The sequence below is a fragment of the Carassius auratus genome, chromosome 6 (assembly GCF_003368295.1).
Source record: "Carassius auratus strain Wakin chromosome 6, ASM336829v1, whole genome shotgun sequence".
Lineage (NCBI taxonomy): Eukaryota > Metazoa > Chordata > Actinopteri > Cypriniformes > Cyprinidae > Carassius > Carassius auratus.
The window spans coordinates 18634516-18654848 of NC_039248.1; the positions used below are offsets into that span (position 1 = coordinate 18634516).

The 20333-nt window shown below is 35.5% G+C and overlaps 1 protein-coding gene across 3 annotated transcripts in view; it reads right to left on the bottom strand.

The window, feature by feature from the left end:
- Positions 1-14622, bottom strand: part of tmem131 (transmembrane protein 131) — a 31649-nt gene extending 17027 nt beyond the window's left edge. For 2 of the 3 annotated variants that reach the window (XM_026264385.1, XM_026264386.1), the window contains exons 1-5: positions 14438-14622; positions 8322-8383; positions 6221-6261; positions 1857-1925; positions 122-242 (exon numbers count right to left, since the gene is read on the bottom strand). In XM_026264385.1, coding sequence (XP_026120170.1) covers positions 122-242; positions 1857-1925; positions 6221-6261; positions 8322-8383; positions 14438-14558 — 414 coding nt within the window. In that variant the 5' untranslated portion in view covers positions 14559-14622. The remainder of the gene's footprint in view (positions 1-121; positions 243-1856; positions 1926-6220; positions 6262-8321; positions 8384-14437) is intronic. The other variant, XM_026264384.1, reaches the window with a different exon arrangement.
- Between the last annotated feature and the right edge of the window lie 5711 nt (positions 14623-20333).

Here is a 20333-nt window from a genome sequence, read left to right on the forward strand (position 1 = left end):
ATGTCAATATACTGTACGTAATAAATAAGTCAATTATATATATATATATATATATATATATATATATATATATATATATATATATATAAACAAATTAAAAAAATAAATAAATCACACTTACCCTATTCTGAAAAAAGGACGCATGAAAATGTGATGTTGTTGCTGATATTGATATTAAACTTATTTCTTCTGAACTTGGATTGTGTAAGTAAACTTTTTCCATTTTTGGCATTCCAACTGGCCTATGGATGGAGACAAAATAATATTTAGCATCCAGCAAAAGGACAGAATGGTATGCGACATCAAACAAAGCTTTACCCTTGAAATTATCTGTATATGTTAAATTGAAACAGAATCAGGTTAACTAAAAATAACAATCTATTCAGCATCTAAGGTGGCTCATTCCCATTTATCACTCTATATGCATGTATAAATGAGAAAGTACATACAAGTATAATAATTACTAAATACAAAATCTAAATTTGTCAAAAATTCTCTCTCAGTATCAAAAACAAAAACAAAAAACACTTGTGTTAAACAGTGAGATAAACGGTTTATTGAACAAGATATCAGTATAAAAGTAAAGTAGAAGATATGAATGAGCTCCTTTATCTGAAGTTCTACTGTTTGCTGCTAATGAGAGAGAGACGGGGCTGTGAGCAAAGACTCCATAGGAAGTTAAAGAGGAGTGAAGAAAGACTTATCTGGAAGAACAATCCCATATCCCATACACCCATGTTTGTGAGGGCAATACAGAAAGCTTGTTTTACAACTCCACACACTGACAGTACATTCCAAAATACATAAATGACAACTATGTAGGGCACATAGAAAGGAAAACAAAGCTCTCAAGAAGAACTTCTTCAACATTTTGAAACAAACATTTCACAGTGGGTTCACACTTGTTTATGAGTGCCTTTCTTCATTTACATTTTAGACCAAAACAAGTTACGCAAAAGTTTCTTCAAGTAATGTAAAACACAGACTTCATCTTACTTCTAAATTGAACACAGCTATTATACAACCCCATTAGAAATTCCCAAGTGAACCCTTGTGTAAAAAAGTTCATTCACTTCCTGCCTACAAAGTTAAAGGATTTAAAGAGCATAGGAATGATCACTTGTGAAAGCAATGCTTGAGTCACAGGGAGTGAGCTAATAAAACGAATGCATCAGATGAAGTAGGGATGGGTGTTGGCACTAAGCTTCTTTAAAGGACACATACTAAAGTACATACAAGACTACATAAATTAAGAGTGCAATAACACAACTAGGGTTGGGTACCGAAACCCAGTACCAATCCTATGGAACCGGTATGCACCGAACCGAAACAGAACGCAGATTTCTCTGCTGTCTTCACGTGCTATCAGAAACCTCCTATTTCCAACTTATAAAGTCATAATTACGAGCTTGTTGAATTATTTTCTGTTAAAAATAACAGTGGACAGTGGTTTGTGAATGTTGATGCTTAGCCTAAATAATTTGATCGGGAGCATCCCCTCCTGTGACCCATGATCTGTCTATGTGTATTCAGAGCCAGTGAGCAACGGACTTTCATAATAATAAATAAAACTGTTAACGTTCTATAAAATAATTGTCAACATTAATCAATCAGTGTGTTAACGCGATAATAACACGTTAACTTGCCCAGCCCTAATTATATTATATTACACTGTATTGTATTATATTATTTTTTATTTACATTTGTATGCTGTAAGTGTTGTGACTAGTTTAATTTCCAAATCACAGTTTATATATATAAGAAAAATTACGTAATAATTAGGGAAAAAATATGTGTTTCAGATGTTTTAATTTCATGTTTTAAATGCCAAACCTACCCGATGAGAGTTGACTTACTGTTCATGAAAGTCCAGCATTGGAGGCTCAAAGCGTATGGGTCTGCTGTTCCCCCGCTGAGAGGATGCACTGCAGGAGAAAGAGGATACACTGTAAATGAGGTGGAGACAATGAGAGACACTATTTCTTGGAATCCAATGTGCTTTTTTTCACTTTGCCCCATAACACACCACAAAATGGCCTGTCGAGGATTGAAAAATGCCTCTCTATTTTTCTTCAGGCAAAAAGAAAGATACACCTACACTTACACATACACAGTATCAAATAGGCTTTGTCTGGCATGGAAGCATCAGGTTTACACCAAACATTAAAAGTTCAGGTGAAACATGCTTCAACTGGGCAAGCCTTTGACTCAAACACCAAACCACAGTCTCACATAGATTTTCTGAGAGTTTGAAGTCTATAATATGACTCCAGTATTGTTTAATCATATTTAATTTAATGCTACCCTCCTTGTATATAGACAATATTTTGCAGTTGGCAGACTTAATAATGAAATGAACCTGTGATAAATGATATGGTCCCTCAGATCAGATATCAGGGATTTTAGGGTGTAACCAACTAATGTGGCCTAAGGTATTGCCATTGTTTTGAACAGATGACACAGGCATAAATTGGTGTTCTAGAAAATGTTTCTAGCATGCAGTTGCAAACTCACTTCAAAAATAGCTTAAGCATGAATTGTAGTTGATTTTGTAATTTCGAAGATCATAGAAAAGGTGACACAGGGAGGCTGAAGAGATGTAGGGTGTATCCACACCTGTCTTGTTTGGTTCAAATGAATAAAAAATTTGGTGTTTAGGGTCCTATGAGATCCGTGATGTGGAAAACGCAGACGGAATTGCAGAATCAAGAATACATATAAAATAATGTCACAATTTGCCAAATTTTTTATGGATTCATCATAGTCCTATTACATACTAACTCGTCAACTTTGGTTTAACTTGAAGAAACCATGACAGAAATATTAGGCTACTTAATGTAATATGGATAGTTGCGGTCCTGGATTCTGATTGGTTTTTAAATTAAAGTACAATAATACACCTTGTTTACTTCTGTGTGTTGCTCAGCAACCACTTTGTTGGAACCACAACTGTTTCTGAGGAACTTCATAGGTTGGTGGAATACTACGTTTTTTTATTTATATCATTACACTTTATTTGTTTATGGAACAACCGTTTAATAAAAGCAATAAGCCCCATGGAGTCTGGAATATTTAGAATTGATTAGGGATGCACCGAATCCAGATTTTTGGGGTTCGGCCGAATACCGAATCCACTGTTTAAGATTCGGCCGAATCCGAAACCGAATACCGAATCCTACTCGCATCCTTATTCCATGAACACAGTAAAACACATTAATGAAGTAAACAATGTCCACTGCAATGTATTTTTCATTTTATTTTATTTTAACTGTTAAAAAAAAGAAAAAAGAAAAAAAAAAAAGAATAGGCAACATTATGCCAGGATGACGTGAGAAAAACGTTTTTGACAATTACCAAGCTTATGCTTACCCAAGTAAACAACCAAAACCTTTCAATAAAAGTGCAGCAATGCAAAGAAAAGTGTTTTCTTTTCTTTTTAAAAATCAGAATATGTTTGGTGACTTAACTGAAATTAATGTAATTGAACATTAACTCAATAAACATGGATAGTAGGCTGTTTAGTTTTCGTTTATAACATAGGATAGGCTACGATTAGAACAGTAGCCAAATATTATGAAAAATATTACGGAAGATCACACTCATCTCCTGCATCATAATTAAATTAACGTAAAACCTCTAATATTTCACATGAAATGAGAGTTTAATAAAAAAAACAAAAAAAAAAACAAGACGCTCTGCATTAACAGGTGACAGCCGGTTGCGAGTGTGGGAACTAATGTCCCCAGCAGTATAAATCGTCCCAGCCGCTCAAGATTCCTGAACAGTTTAGTTTAGAGCAAACTGTCGGGCCGTGCTCCTCCTCATATTAACACCTTCACGCAATCAACGGCCACGTGACATCGACCAGCGTAGCGCAAGCCTAGGGTTCGGTTTGGTGAAAAAAAAAAACTAAGGTTCGGCCGAAACCGAACCCCGTCAAAAAGCCCAGTATTCGGCCGAATCCGAATCCTGGATTCGGTGCATCCCTAGAATTGATAATACAAAACACAGCATTTCTGAGGGGCGGGGGTATCTAAATAATAATAATACATTTTGTAAAGTTAATTTATTAGAGATTTTTTTGATCATTAATCTTTAATGAAACCATTCAAACGAAATCAAAGAAATTCATGGAAAACAAAATTTCGTAAAGCTTTTAATATAATGCCATTTAATAATGTAAGTTTCATGATTCAAATTAATTAGACATGCCTTTTGATTAATATTATATACTAATATATACTATATAATAATAATTTAATTCAGAAAAATGAAAACTGAATTTAGAAAAAAAAAAAGGATTTTATAGGACCCCAGGTGCTTTAATTGTTATTTTTTTAACTGCTTTGATGATGAATATTACCACTTATTATTTAAATATGGATTAAAACAATATTTAAAAATAATGGATAATTAAATATTATAACAAATTACAGTTACTATATTATCATTATTGTTTTATGTCTAGACAGCCAACAGACTCAACACTTTGATGCGAGTACAACTCTACCATAGAGATCACACTCTCTCCACTGGCGGTATAACTCATGTTTTTTATAGGGTGTAAATTTCTCAAACAGTTTGACACATCTGCACGAGGAAAGGCTTATGTTAAACCACTAAAATAAACTCATAACGACTCTCAAACCCTGAGAGTGACAGACAAATCAGTCATGCCACTTGACTAAAGACATTGTCACACAGGAGCAAGACTCGCTGCATATTTGTGGACTAACAACAGAAAGTGGCACGTCAAGTTGCACAGCAATGTGTTTGAGAGAAATGAAGCCTGTATCTTGTGAATTTCTCTACTGCAGCTTAAGGATAACACAAACACTGCTATGAGCTAATGATGGATGATTTTAAAACCTGACTCAAACAGTGTCAGCATGACCTCTGGCTACTCAGTTCAGCCAAAAGAGCTAAAGGGTGAGTTAACCACACCACCAGCAGATTCAATTGCCATGTTAAGGAGCCATGAAACATGTCAGTGTGTCATGCAATGTTTTCGCGGGGTGTGATCAGATATCGTTAATGCCTTGTGATCAAATATACAAAAGCGTCAAGACATTAACTAGGCTAACTTGTCTGGTGGCACAAACCACAGAAAAAAAAGCTGCGACAAAGTCCCTAACACAGCTAAAACAGTGTCAACCACTTCCCAACTGCAGTAAGTGTGTGTGGTGGTGTGCTTTAAAAAAAAACTGAAGAGTTGCAATAAAAACACCACTATCAGTAGACACAAAGTTCAGCACTAGATCTGAAAGCAAAACAAATTCTTTCTATTCATCAGAAAAAGAGGAAACACTCGAAGTCTATTAGCACTAGATTCACAAAGCTATACATTTTTGTAATAAAGATACACTAAACAGCATTTGCCTGCTTCCTCAGTTTCTCACTTGTGCTAGACAAACTGTAAGCTACATTCTGAAGGTGTCGACTGAGGGCGTGTCCTCCTGCAGCTGAGATGACGAGGTCAATGCAGACAATTGGCCAATTAAATCCAGCCACCGCTAGCTTACAGAGAAGTAGGCTGGCCAATCCCTCAAGCTGGAAAGCTTTGATTGGTTGAGCAAATGAATAGGCCAACTAGTACACAAACATTTTATCTACTGGAATAAGTACAAAACAAGTCTGAAATAACTTCAATCTTATAAAAAAAAATGTGCTCATCAAAATTCCTCAGGCCTTTTAAGAGAATAATAACTTTTCTGTTTCTGACTCATTGCTCTTTCATACCAGTTCCTCTGCTTACAAACTTAAAAGACAGTGTTGTGTAACTTCATAAACTCGCTATGAATCGTCTTTATTAGGATGGAAGATAATTACCTAATCTACCTCTGAACCAAAGAGTAAAATCACTGCTGGAGTAATTAAAATGCCACAGCAAAGACACTGCTCATGCATTCATCCATTGATTCATTCGTTCGCTTCACTTTGTGACAGTTCAGTGAATGCCAATGACTTCCAAGAGTATCTGATTAAATCATTTGAAATGCGAAATGACAACTTGTGACGCTTGTATTTTTTGCTCATTTGTTGTTCCTTGAGCAAAGGAATGTCTCATAGTAAAGAGAGAATATTTAGTTCACGTGTCTCATTAAGTACTGAACAAATGTTTCTAGGACAATCTAATATAAACCACATGTCGACTCCTGCCAAGCACGTACAAAACGATGCATGCAGAAAACCTCTCAGGGTATGAAAGTTTAAACCTTACCTTTTTTGATGATATGAGCTAAGATCAATATCAGACTCTGTCTGTAAGAAGAAAAGAAATTAAATTAGCCTTGTACTAAATTAGTAGTACAAACATGCAGGACATCTAAAGCAGAAAGAGCTGGTTATATGACAGACGGTTTAGGTCAAACACATCGAACCAAACTGTAGAAGTCTATCCTTTGGACAAGGATCTTGCTAAATCTATGGGCTTCTGTTTGAATACACTCGGTTTGTGTTAGACTCTCAAAAGACGCTCTTAGAGATGTTCTCACTGAGGTCCACTTCTGTAAGACTAAAATAAGATGGAAACAGCCGGATAGGGAGTACGGTCTAGTCTATTTATAAACCTCAACATTTCTAAAAAAGCCCAAACTGACATGTACACAAAACCACAAAGATCATAGAGTTCACAGTCCCATTCAAGAGACTATTATAGCCGTGCTTTAAAAACAGTTTAGATATTTTCTATTATTTGAGAATAGTTTATTGGGCAATTAAATGCACTTGATAACACTGTTTAGGCTGTCACACCTTTTTAAAGCCTAATAAACCATGAATAGTACTGCAAAGAATGTCACATGCAGTACTAGAAAAGATAAAGAAGCCTTTACAGAGACTTTTTGAAATATATAAATTGATAAAGCCTTTAAAGCGGTTACAAAATCTCTCAATAACCTTAAGGAACAACTAAATTATAGACAACTGGAGTATCATAATTTATTGGTCATTTAAAGAATTGTTTTGTGTGTAAATAAATCATTGTTTCCTGCAGAATTCTGTTTTTGCAGAAAGGAAAGAACAAAGTTTCACCCTCAACACATCTGCCTATACACAAAAATTACTATTACTAGTATAATAATTAGTTCATTTTCAAAAAGAATTATACTGATAATACCAACTAAACTGATATAAGACTCATAACACTTAAAGACACAGAAAGTGAGACCAGACAAAAAAGTACATATTGAATATTCAGTTCAGTAAGTTACTGAACAGATGCTAAATGCATAACTGCTTTCACAGATTTAACAAGATCATTTAAGATCTCATAATATCATCAGACTGAATCAAATTACACAAGTTGCTTTGTATGTTCACGTACCCAGATGAAGCAGAAAGATGATGTTTTTGATGAATGTTTTTTTTTTCTTCTCTACAATTTCAGTAGCAGTGCATATACTATATAACTTGAATATAATTAATAATTAAGTAGGTAATTATAAGTAATATTAGGGAACAACGGCTCTGTAGTAAATGCTGCTCCACGTAAGATCACTCACGTGATGGAGATTTACCACTGATTTCAGATCCGGCATTACTGACAAGATGCGCAATAAATATCAGCCAATATTTATCGTTCATCCCTAAGTAATATTACTATTAAAATATCAAATTGAAAGACTCTTAATTTGATTCTCTTACTCTGTTTGCAACAACCCTTCAGTTGACAGTGTTACTATTTTTGTTGCAGTGCCAAGCACTGTAACTAACTACTTTTTTACCGTATTTTTCGGACTATAAGTCGCACCTGAGTATAAGTCGCATCAGTCCAAAAATACGTCATGATGAGGAAAAAAAACATAAATCTTACTGGACTATAAGTCGCATTTATTTAGAACCAAGAACCGAGAGAAAACATTACCGTCTACAGTCACGAGAGGGCGCTCTACGATGTTCAGTGGTAGACTACAGGAGCACTGAGCAGCATAGAGCGCCCTCTTGTGGTTGGAGAAGGTAATGTTTTCTCTTGGTTCGTTTCTCTTGGTTCATGTCAAATTAATTTTGATAAATAAGTCGCACCTGACTATGAGTCGCAGGACCAGCCAAACTATGAAAAAAAGTGTGACATAGTCCGGAAAATATGGTAATTGAAGTCTTTTTTTGTGTGGATTGTCTCACTACCTTTTAAATAAAGGAATCCAGTATCATTCACGAATAGTGACAACCTTACATTTTTCATAATTTATTGACAACATCAAGTTTTGTGGTATTCAGTATAGTCACATCTCATCCAAAAATGGTGTTTGAGGAATTTCCTATGGCCTTGACACTGCAATGCAAGCTTCTTGCTATCAACCATCAGAGTCACAAAAACTTACCTGCAAGAGGCCTCCTTCCCCAAAGTGTAGTACCTCCAGGATGTTGTCTGACTGTATGAAAGCTGTAGACAGAAACAGAGAATTCCCATGAGGTTTGGATATCAGCAAACAATGCCATGCAGGTTGATGATTTGAGTCCCCAGTGTGTGCAAGAGGCTCTCTAGGAGTGTATCAGATTTGAACACAATTACTCATCAGACGACACAAAGGACTGGAGAGACAAGGAATCATTACAGTCATTTTGCGATCATTCGCTGTCTGGATTTGTCTCGAGTGAGCTCTTAATTGAGGACTTTGAAGAACCGTATAGTTTCACCGTCTCTTGCATAGTTGCCACGGCTTCCTGAAAGCAGTTTTTGAGGCCAGGAAACAGCAAAAAAGCAAGCAAAACAGAAATGGAAATGTCAGAAATATATATATATATATATATATATATATATATATATATATATATATATATATATATATATATAAATAATCAACATTAATAAAAACACCTAAATCTGATTTCAGATGTTTTTATGTTAGTAGCTTCATCACTTTATCAATGTAATATCAATATGTTTCAAACAGGAAACCACTGATGACAGTCAGTGCACAAGTATGGGCACAAAATATAGATAAGTCAACCATGAAAGCGTGAAGGGATATCCAGACTGTCAGCTAATTAAACTTTTCTTGCACTTATATACTACAACATAACATTTGAAGCCCTTTGAGTAGAAGCAGATTTTTTACAGATTAACAGATGGCTAATGGCAAGTCCTCCCAGAGCTGCGGAGTTCTCATGTTCGGCTTCATGTCAGTATACTTGCAGTGCTATTATTAGTCTGCAGTTCTGTAACTCTAGTGAAGTTTATAGTGAGAGAGGCCAGTCATGCTCCCTCATATGCACTTTCACAAAACACGCATCACTTTCCACACCACATCATGTTACCTCATATAATTAACTTAGAGAGGTGGAGAGCCTATTTCATCAACAAACATTAATGAAATCTTGAGTTGAGTGTCAACTGGATAGATTCCAATCATTTTTATATTTGGGCAATAAGGAATCAACCATAACTGTGGGCTGCATAATTGCAACACCCCATTTCTGAGACTGAAAAAGTAGAGATGCAATGAAATTAAAATTCTTAGCCAAAGCTGAAGCAGCCAGCCGAGGTTCTTGGCCAAAAACAGAGTTGTTGTAGACCAATTATTATCATCATTATTATTATCTTACTTTTATTATTTTATTTTACAGTTTTATTTTATTTTACAGAACAACAGAAAAATTACAAATACTATTATTTATGAATGTTGATGTTGCTCATTGTTCGCTACATACTATTCTGCCTTTTCACTTATTTGGCCAAACACAGAGAGATTTTTGTGCTATTTTCAGACGAATAATTTCAGTTGCCAAATATTCGGTACATCCCTATGAAACAGTCTCAAAAACAGGAGTGTTACAATTAGCGCTGGGAATCGCAGGGTACCTCACGATACTATATAAATCACGATATATGGTTCACGATAACGATAATATCACGATACCGTGATTCTGTTCTATCATGATCGTAACATAATCTGTCTTACTATGAAAACAAAATGCCTGTGAAAAGGTTAAGTTCAAGTTCTCTCTCTTTATCCGAGTCCAAACTAATAGAAACAGCACAAAAGTTCTGTAAATCAAATTTAACATGCTTAGAAAATTAATCATTTTATTCTTGGACTTATTAAATGCTTTTGTGTGTAAACCAACACATTTAACTGCTTATCAACTTTATATACAGCCTATATATAATCCTGGTACATTTAAATATTTACCTGGAGTGTTTTCTCAACCTTACCTCTCCCCTCATCATAAAAACGGAGCCCCACACACGACATACAGGGAAAAAATAGCCGTTCAAATCGCCTCTTTTGCGCACTCAGGCTCTTTATTCCAAATATAGATGTGCAGCAAGCACACACACTGCCCATTTCTGTGCCATATTATGACAATTACAAGGTTTTGTTTCATCGTCCATGCCATAGGAGCAGATTTTTGTTTCTGCCGGTCAGTGCCCACTACATAACGTGCACTTGCAGTATCTGAGAGGGAGAGCATTCAGTTTTGCTCACATAAAACAGGACGCACAAGCAGCACTCTCTCACTCATATAGTGAGGGATTTCCACCGGTGATCTCAGCGGAGAGGTTAGGCTACTCGTGGACTGAATAAGCACTCTGCAATAATAACGTGATCGATGCCTATGGTATGCACTGAATAAACGAGTCTTATTTATGAGTACTTAAAAACTGACTTGGTACTGCTGTGCATTTTTCAGTCAAATTTGTGGCAAGATATTGCGATAGCAAGGGGATTTTAAATAGATCAGATTCACAACAAGATTCCACAGTGTGTGATTGATGCTTACAGAAAGAGTCTGGCATTACAATGTTTGACAGCATCTTTACACATCAGAGATCCCTTTACACATTGAAACGCAACTGCTCTTCAAAAAAGCCACAGGTACAAGAGGATTCATTTAAAGTCACGCTCATAACAAACTGCAAAGAGGGTTAAAACATTCAAGATGTGACCGACAGGGCATCTATATTACAAATCCCTATACTAGAAGAGCTTGTATAGTAGAATTTCATGGAAACTGGAGTTCATTTAATATGATACTAAACAAATGCAGTGAAAGCTTATGTTCCTTTCAACAAAGGTGGCTTCTACATCCACATTTTAGATGCCAAAAGACAACTATGGGTGTTGTGAGGAATGCGTTTCAGACCCTTCACTGGCTTTGTAGAGAAGCAGTGGGAGGGAGCCATATGCTGCTGAATGAGTAAAAACAACATGTTACTCCGGAAACTTACTCTTGCTAATGTACACACACCTTGATGGATTCCTTTAAGCCAAACACAGACATACCTAAAGTCAACTGTAGTTGAGGCCATCGCATGAGACACTGACTACCCAATCACAGCAGTGCCGGAATGAAACCGTTTGTATGTTTAAACGTTTCATTCTCAACTGTAGCCCATAACGCTGAGTGAGATCTAGGCCTTGAAAAACCAGAACACAATGTGCTCTTGCACACATGAACAGAATTATGCAACAGCAACCCAGCATCTCTCGATCAAGCATCAACCATTTCCCTTCTCATCTCTCAGGCATCTGTTGAGCAGACAGATCTTGGAAAGGAGAAATATATTTCTCACGTTTTTCAACTTTCAACGCTTGCTGACCTCCGAACAAAAAATCTGCTACTACAACTGCTCTAACTGCAGAACCGTATGTCACGATAAGATAAGATGTCAACCTGAAAGTAAAAATGAGCAACTGTTATGTAGCAATACACTGAAATAATTAAAACACTTTTTACATAGTAATTTGAAATTGAAAACTTTTTTTTTTTAAACTGATATTTTTAATCAGCAAGCATGCATTTAATTGATCAAACTCGTGAAGATGAAAAAAAAATAAAATAAACTCTTCCACTTTCCACACACAGACCAACCATTTTCAACAAAAAATAATAATAAGGTTTCTTGAGTACTAAATGAGCATATTAGAATGATTTCTTATATAACACTACAAACTAAAGTACTGGACTTTGAAAATTAAGCTTTGCCATTAGAGAGAAAAAAAATGTAAAATAGAAAACTTATTTGAAATTGTAAAACACACAGCATTACTATTGACCACAAACTTTTTAACAGTAGCGTAAAAGTATAAATATATATCTTAATATGTATGATTTAATGTATATAAAAGTGTGTAATATATAAAAGATATTACATTATATAATGCATTTTTGGGGTATTCATTGTGCAACTGAATAACCTCTTAAACACACACATGCTTGTCATTGCAAACTTTCCAGTCAGTGCTTTACTGACAAGAGTGATGTCATTGTTGACTGGATTCTCTTCTTATTGGAAAAAGGAACCAAGGGGTTAAAAACATTCCTGCTTGACTTAAAAGAAGAAGAAAAAACACTCCATGTGCTCAGTGAGTCCCTCCTGTCAATAACTGAAATAGTGCTGCATTCACACAAGCTTCCCAAAGAGTACGAACCCATCTGCTCAAGCCTCTGTGTGGTCTCTTTGTAGCCAATAGCTCCATTTAGAACTTTCGAAGAGAAATACGTGAGAAATAGGTTTATTACTCTGCCATTTAGCAAAGAACATTAGAAGTATTTCTCATTTAAAACAAAACAGTGAACTTGAAATTGATCTGATAACTGAATGGGTAAGAAATGGATCTTATTCAACCCAAAAGCTTTAGATTTTTGACTTCATCAAAATGCATAATTTCTGACGACAAACAAGAAACTCTCACTACGTGGCAAACGCACATCTAATCTACTGTCCAGGCAAAGGAAGCAGAGTAATCCAAGGATTATGGGAAAAAGAAACATGTTGTCTTTGAAGGGCAAAGATCACACACCTTCACAGCCCTCAAGCATTTAGAGCTTGGTGTGCCCTAACTAATGTGCCTACCTAAAAGACCTTCCTTGTGTTTCCTCCCAGTGTTACAAAATCCCCTAACAATATTTTCAATGAATGAATCTTCCGTATAAAGCCAAAATGCAGTAACTATGCCAAAACTAGAACTGAGGAAAAGGGCTTAAGTGTTTTTTAAAACTGTTTTGATACAAAGTTTCCCACTATGCATAGTTGAGGAAAAACCGCTCACAGAACAGATGACAGCCAAAGAGACTGATTTCAACAAAACACAGTGACAACAGTGTATTGATTTTATTACATACTGTGCTTGAGTCAAAATGTTCTAAAGATACTGATATTGGTCACAGACAAGCCCACACTGTTCAACCAATGACAACTGACAATCAAAGGGTTACTTCACCTAAAAATAGAAATGCTGTCATCATTTATTCACTCTCATGGTACCATGTAGAACTTTTTTTCCCAGAAATGTCTCAGTGTTTTTGTCCATACAATGGAATTTAATGGTCAACAAAACTGTTTGGTTATCAAGATTCTTCCAAATATCTTCTGTGTTCTTCAGGAGACAGACTGAGAGAGGTTCACACATGACATGAGGGGGAGTAAATGATTAAAGTGAAAGTGAAGTAACCCTTTTTTCTCTGTTGACATTCAGAGACATTTTTTAAAGACAGGTAATAAACTATTCAATAAACAGTCAAAAATAAACAAGCACTGGATTTATTAGGTCATCTGCCCTGTCAAGCAGTTGATATCTGGATTATGCCAGAGCGCCCTGACTATTTCATTTGCAAACACAACCAAGTGTTCTGTTCTTTGATAAGAATTTTTACAGTGTCATGTCAGAGAACCTCTACATTTTATTCAGTAAGCTGAACTTAAATGCAATCAGACAATTCAATTTCTATAAACACACTGCATTTGTCCTTAACAACTAATTACTCCCAATGACATACAACACAACTGTGCTTGAGCAACATGAAGAAATATATTAAAAACTTGCATGAACTTGCAGTATGTAGTCACCACATTCTCCTCCCTGTCCAACATGACATGTCACTGACAGACTGGGCCTCAGAAACAAAACGATCACATTAACACTTTACTTTCAACCTTCCGCTCTTTAAGCCACTTGACATTGCTTTGATACGTCGTTTTAACTTTATGGACGTTATTTTCATCGGGCAAAACTTCGTGCCAAACCGGCATATATTAGGCAAAACAATCCCAAGACATGAACTGGTCACTAATCAAGTGCTATTACAAAGGTGAAAATCTATCCTGAATGGGTTTGAGTTTTGTACCACATTCTCCATCGTTTTGTTTTTGAGAGTAAAAGTAACTTCAGCCAGGTAAGGTGTTCGCTAATGTAATATGACTAAGCCTGTTAGCTTCGAGACTCATCTAAACTATATATCTGAGCAATATTATCCAGCAGGTTTACGTCAAGAAAATAAAAACGGTAAGAGCAGTCACATGTCATCTAACCTAGCTAGACATGTGACTTCAATATTATGGTTAAGGCTTGACTAAATATTTATTTTGTTCGCTGACGCGCTAAGGCTCGAAGCTAACAGTTATTAGCTTGCAGTGAAGCCGCAGTATGAATACAGCCATACAGACTCACGAAAACCAGCTACAACACACAACACGCTTCGGGGGGGTTACCTTGTTTGTTCGCCTGTGCCACGTGAATAAATGCAATAAATAAAAGGCGCAGAAGTCCAACACATGATGATTTTGTTCGTGTTGGATGTGGAGAACTCTGTGTTGTGTCCTTTCTCGCCATCCTGCTGCTGCTGTTTCTCTAACATTAGCCGTGTGCGCTCGTATAAACAGCGCTCACGAGTCACTCAGGAGAGACACACAGCGGATTTGACAGACACTACAATTCTGGACACTCGGTGCAATATTGCATTAACCCTTTAATGCTAAAGAAAATTACGTTTTGAAAATAATCCTTAAAATTATGTACACTCACATGAAATGTAAGCCATGCAATATATTGTTTTACATGTAGAATAAATAAAAACAATAAAGTTTATATTGTAATTTATTTTAACCTAAATTATTATTATTGTTATTGTATTACATTATTTTAAAACTTTGTATTATTGTTGTTATCCTCCCATTAAAAAGTATTTTACCAACAATAATAATATCTTATAGTTGAATAAATAAAATTAGTGCTGTCAAACGATTAATCACGTGATTCGCATCCAAAATAAAAGTTTTGTTTACATAATATATGTTAGTGCACTGTGTATAATTATTATGTATATATAAATACATATACATACAGTAAATGTTTTCAATTCATTTACATATATAATAATATATTTACCATATTAACATATTATTTTACATATATTTCATGAATATATATACATGCATGTCTTTGTATTTATAAATACATAATAAATACAGTATACACACATATTATTTAAACAATTTTTTTTTTATTTTGAATGTGTTCAATTATGAAATAAAATGTATATGTTACACATACGTTGCAAATATAAATATACAACATAGTTCATTTTAATTTTGTTAAGGCAATTTTGTTGTGGTTTGTGCTACTTGAATGTTTCTGTAGGACTATTTGTTTGGGTTTTTTGCACCACGTTTCTTCATTTGTTTGTGTTGTGAAGATTTACAGCTTGTTTTGTATTTGGTTGTGTTACAAGTATATGCAGGACATGAGCTGTCAAACTGATGAAGATGTTTCCTTAATTTCCTGGTGCTTTTTCTATTTGCATCTGTTTTCTGAAGTTGCAGTGCATTAAGCTCACTCACACTCTCTGCACTTTCAGACAGTCTCAAGTCTCATAATTACTCAGTTCCTCTAATCTGGATTTTAGCCTAGATGACCACACACAAGTTCTCCATCTCTCTCCATTTCCACATTCTACAGTCACTCTTTTATCCGTTCTCAATCAGAAACAGGTGTTATCTTTCATGCGGTGGAGCAACTGCAGGGGTGCGCGGTTCGAACAGAGAGTGAATTCCCATCCCAGGAGATAATAGCAGAGGGTGAGATCCACCAAGATTGCCAAGCACTCCTTTTCAATGGTGCTGTACATTGTCTCTTTCTCAGAAAGCTTTCGACTAATGTACAGCACCAGATGCTCTTCTCCCACTATCTCTTGGGACAGGACAGCACCAAGCCCCTTGTCCAACGTGTCTGTCTGGAGCAAGAAAAGGGAGAGAAAAGTCAGGGGAGTGTAAAATCGGCCAACCACACAGAGCAGCCATTACCTGGATGAAAACCTGCTGACACAGCTGCGTCCAATGGAAAGGATCTGGGACTTCCTTTTTAGTGAAGTCAGTCAGTGGGCTGGTGAGGTCCAAATAATTAGGTACAAACTATAATAATGCGCCAGCCCCAGGAATTGCATCACCTTGTTTTTGGTCTTGGGTCTCAGATAGGTTGCAACTTCTGCCGTCTTACTAATTTGGTGACACACCTGTCCGTGACCCAAGTGGAAGCTCAGATAGCTGAGTTTTTTCTCCATTCTGTCACCGATGGAGTTTTGGTTCCTTGCCGCTGTAGCCTCTGGCTTGCTTAGTTGGGGTCACTTAATTTACAGCGATATCATTGACTTGATTGCAAATGATTGCACCAATACTATTTAAACTGAACTGAGATGATGACATCACTGAATTCAATGATGAACTGCCTTTAACTGTCATTTTGCATATTGACACACTGTTTTCCTAATTAATGTTGTTCAGTTGCTTTGTTTTTTCAATCTGGTCATGAAGCAAGTGTTACCTCGGCATATTCACAATGGTAAAATGAATTATTTTAATGCATATAATTAATTATAATTAAAAATAATTATAATTAATGTACGAATGTATCGTCACAAAACAAATGACCCCAGAAATCAAAACACAGTAGGTTGTATGGGGCTAATCAACGTAATTAATTATTCTAAAGCACCATTTTACAAAAATTGTGTTTAAAAAATAATGTTAAACTGAACAAAATCTTATAGTAATCCTAACAGCCTGTCGCTTGGGCGGCTTGAAACATCTCTCCATGCAGACCTCACTCAACCACATCTCCCTCACCACATTATTATTATTAAGAATAAACATAAAAGGACCAAAGCAACAATATAAATATACACACTAATATTACAGATACAGTGCAACAACTGAGCACAGGTTAACAGCATCTAGTGTAATAGTAAATACAGTATGACTCTTACTATATATATTTAATGGTGAGGATAAAGATTGATAAGAACCATTTGTTCATGCATTGTTCATATACATTTCAGCGCCCTCCATTTATAGGTTTTATTTTTAAGGTTTCACTTTTTGAAAGTTTTTAATTGGACTTTATTACACCAATAGATCTGAAATGATCACAGTCATGAATTGTCTTTCTACTTTTATACCATGACTGTTAACACACAGCCTCTCAGATCGTCATGCAAATAAGGCCCCAGTGAGAGTCCAACACATGCAAACAAGCATACACAAACCAGGTGCACCTATTCGGCTTCTTTTCCAAACATAATTAAATGTCAGGCATTAATCTGTTGGGGTTGTGAAAAACTGCATTCAAATATCAAAACCACTTTTAAAAATAACAATGTCAGCTTTTCTGTAAGGACAGAAGACTGCAAGTTGTACTTGTGAAATAATCCTATATGTGCTGCCTACTTGTGGCTAGGCATGTAGTCTGTGTGAAATCAGAATGAAAATGTGATAGCAATTGGTTTATTCAAACACCTTCCACAATTTATTATGTGCAATACAGCATTTGTTTCCTGTCAAAAATGTAAAACGGCTACATGAAAATGTTCTCATCCTTGCTGACCACTACTTCCTCCTGCACAACGCCTCCACTTAGCACTCATATACTGAAGGTGAGAAAGTTGTAGCCACTGTGTTTGCATTGAAGGAAAAACTATGTGAGCCACTAGACTTATCTATGTAGATCATTACCATTAGAAGGTGTTTTCTCCACATACTGATAATAGCTGCTCATGTGATTGAGGACACGGACATCTCAGTTCATACTGGGCCCTTAAGTATGCAGAGCTGTAAAAAAACAAAGGCTGAATGTAGCTTATCTATTTAGACACAGACTTCATTCAGAGAACTGCTTTTGTGTTCTGCTCTGTTTATCAACTTGATCAATATAAATACCATTTACATTTGAGTCATTAAGCCTTTAGAGTGATTTATAACATGTATAACATACTGCAACATGTGGAGCAATGAAAGTTCACGTGTACAATGAAGTTTGTATGTGTTTGTGCAACTGAGAAATATGATTGCTAAATGTTTTCATAGTTCTACAACATTCTGTTTTATACGGAGCCCTGCACATGACATGCAGGAAAAAATATTATGCTAAATTGTGTGCACTGTTTACTAATTTGTTCCTTCACTGTACTAAAACGTGCACTCGATTTACTATTGCGTTCCCTCAATTTACTATTGCGCTCCCTCTATTTACTATTGCGTTCCCTCTATTTACTATTGCGTTCCCTCAATTTATTATTGCATTCCCTCAATTTACTATTGTGTTCCCTCTATTTACTATTGCGTTCCCTCTATTTATTATTGCATTCCCTCAATTTACTATTGCGTTCCCTCTATTTACTATTGCGTTCCCTCGATTTGCTATTGCATTCCCTCGATTTACTATTGCGTTCCCTCGATTTACTATTGCGTTCCCTCGATTTGCTATTGCATTCCCTCGATTTGCTATTGCATTCCCTCGATTTACTATTGCGTTCCCTCGATTTACTATTGCGTTCCCTCGATTTGCTATTGCATTCCCTCGATTTGCTATTGCATTCCCTCGATTTACTATTGCGTTCCCTCGATTTGCTATTGCATTCCCTCGATTTGTTATTGCATTCCCTCAATTTACTATTGCATTCCCTCGATTTACTATTGCGTTCCCTCGATTTGCTATTGCATTCCCTCAATTTACTATTGCGTTCCCTCGATTTGCTATTGCATTCCCTCAATTTACTATTGCGTTCCCTCGATTAGCAAAATCGTGCGCACACAATAGTAAATCAAGGGAACGCAATAGTAATCATGTGCATGTTTTAGTACATTGAGGGAACTAATTAGTAAATTGTGCGCACAATTTATTTATTATTTCTTGCATGTCTTGTGCGGGGCTCCGTAGTTTTATACTCAACTCAACAGTTACAATTCATGAAATCTCTCCATGAATTGAAGAAACACAAAAACCAGGAATGGAGGTCTTGAGACCTGCCTCCTTGAGAGATCTGAATCTGGGGACAGAAAGAAGCTTGGAAAACATGACTAATTACCACAGACTTTATAAAAAAAAAAAAAAATCAATGAATCATTTACTGGAAGTACAAATATATGAAATAGTGGATTGTTACAATAGGCCAGTAGTACGAAGGCTGAGTAATGTTTATTATTTCTTCATTATCTGTCAACCACAAGGATTGTAGACACACAAGTCTGTCAACATTTGTGTCTATGTTTTGGACAGAAACAGATGATGAACAATAATGGCATGATGAATGGGAGTGGTTCTAAGAATTTCAACTATGAAGGAACGGTAAAGTGTTATGTTTATATATCCTTTTTTTATCTTACAAAAAGTCAGCAATCTAGCTTGTGTTGAGTTAACCTGTTTCTATACAGTAAATGAAATAAAAAGGCGTAAGGGACTGGTTAAAACATTTGATCTTCCTAATATTTAGTAGAAATATACTTTTAAAAAGTAAACATGAAGTATATGTATATTTGGTTGTTTTGTACTTAACATTACTAAAAGAGATTAATTTTCCCCTTCATTACTCCATATAGTCTCATTTAGACTTCCAGGCTGAATTTTTCCTGCCAATCACATCAGTTTCAGTTTAATCTTTATTAGGCCAGTCTTCGAGAATTTTCATTAGTCACCACTATGGAGGGCCAAGATTGCCACTTAAAAATAAATTGAAGAATCAATTTATTGATTTAATAATTTAAACATAAAACATAAATCACTTTTTTTTAATGGACAATTTAATAGTAAAACCACTTATTTAAAGATGTTTATTTAATTCGAGTTTTTAAATGTTGTTTAATACAACAATACAATTAAACAAAACAAAATATTTAACGGGTTATAGTTTACAAAGGTTACAGTTTATAAGACGTAATAGTGCCTTAGAAAAATGTGAACAAACATCATGTTATTGTTACTGTAGCATGCCATCTGTTCACTTGGCAGTACTGTAGTTTAACAGAAATAATGATACGGTCAAAGTTGCATTGTTGTTCAAAGTTGAGGCGCTCTAGTAATGACTTTATTACAATCACTTAATCACAATGTCTTGTAACTTCATGAATATCTATTTTCAGCAATAATTATTGAAGTCTTTTAGGTGTGATCCAGTAAAAATCTATAAACAGTTTTTTTCTGCATAACCAAATTTGGCTCTTTCTTTAGGCTTTTACTTTTCATACAGTACATTCTTAAGACATATTTCTGGAATCAATTTAATTCTTAGTCCACATAAACTGCCGTTACCATATCAGACTGTTTCTGCTTAATATATCA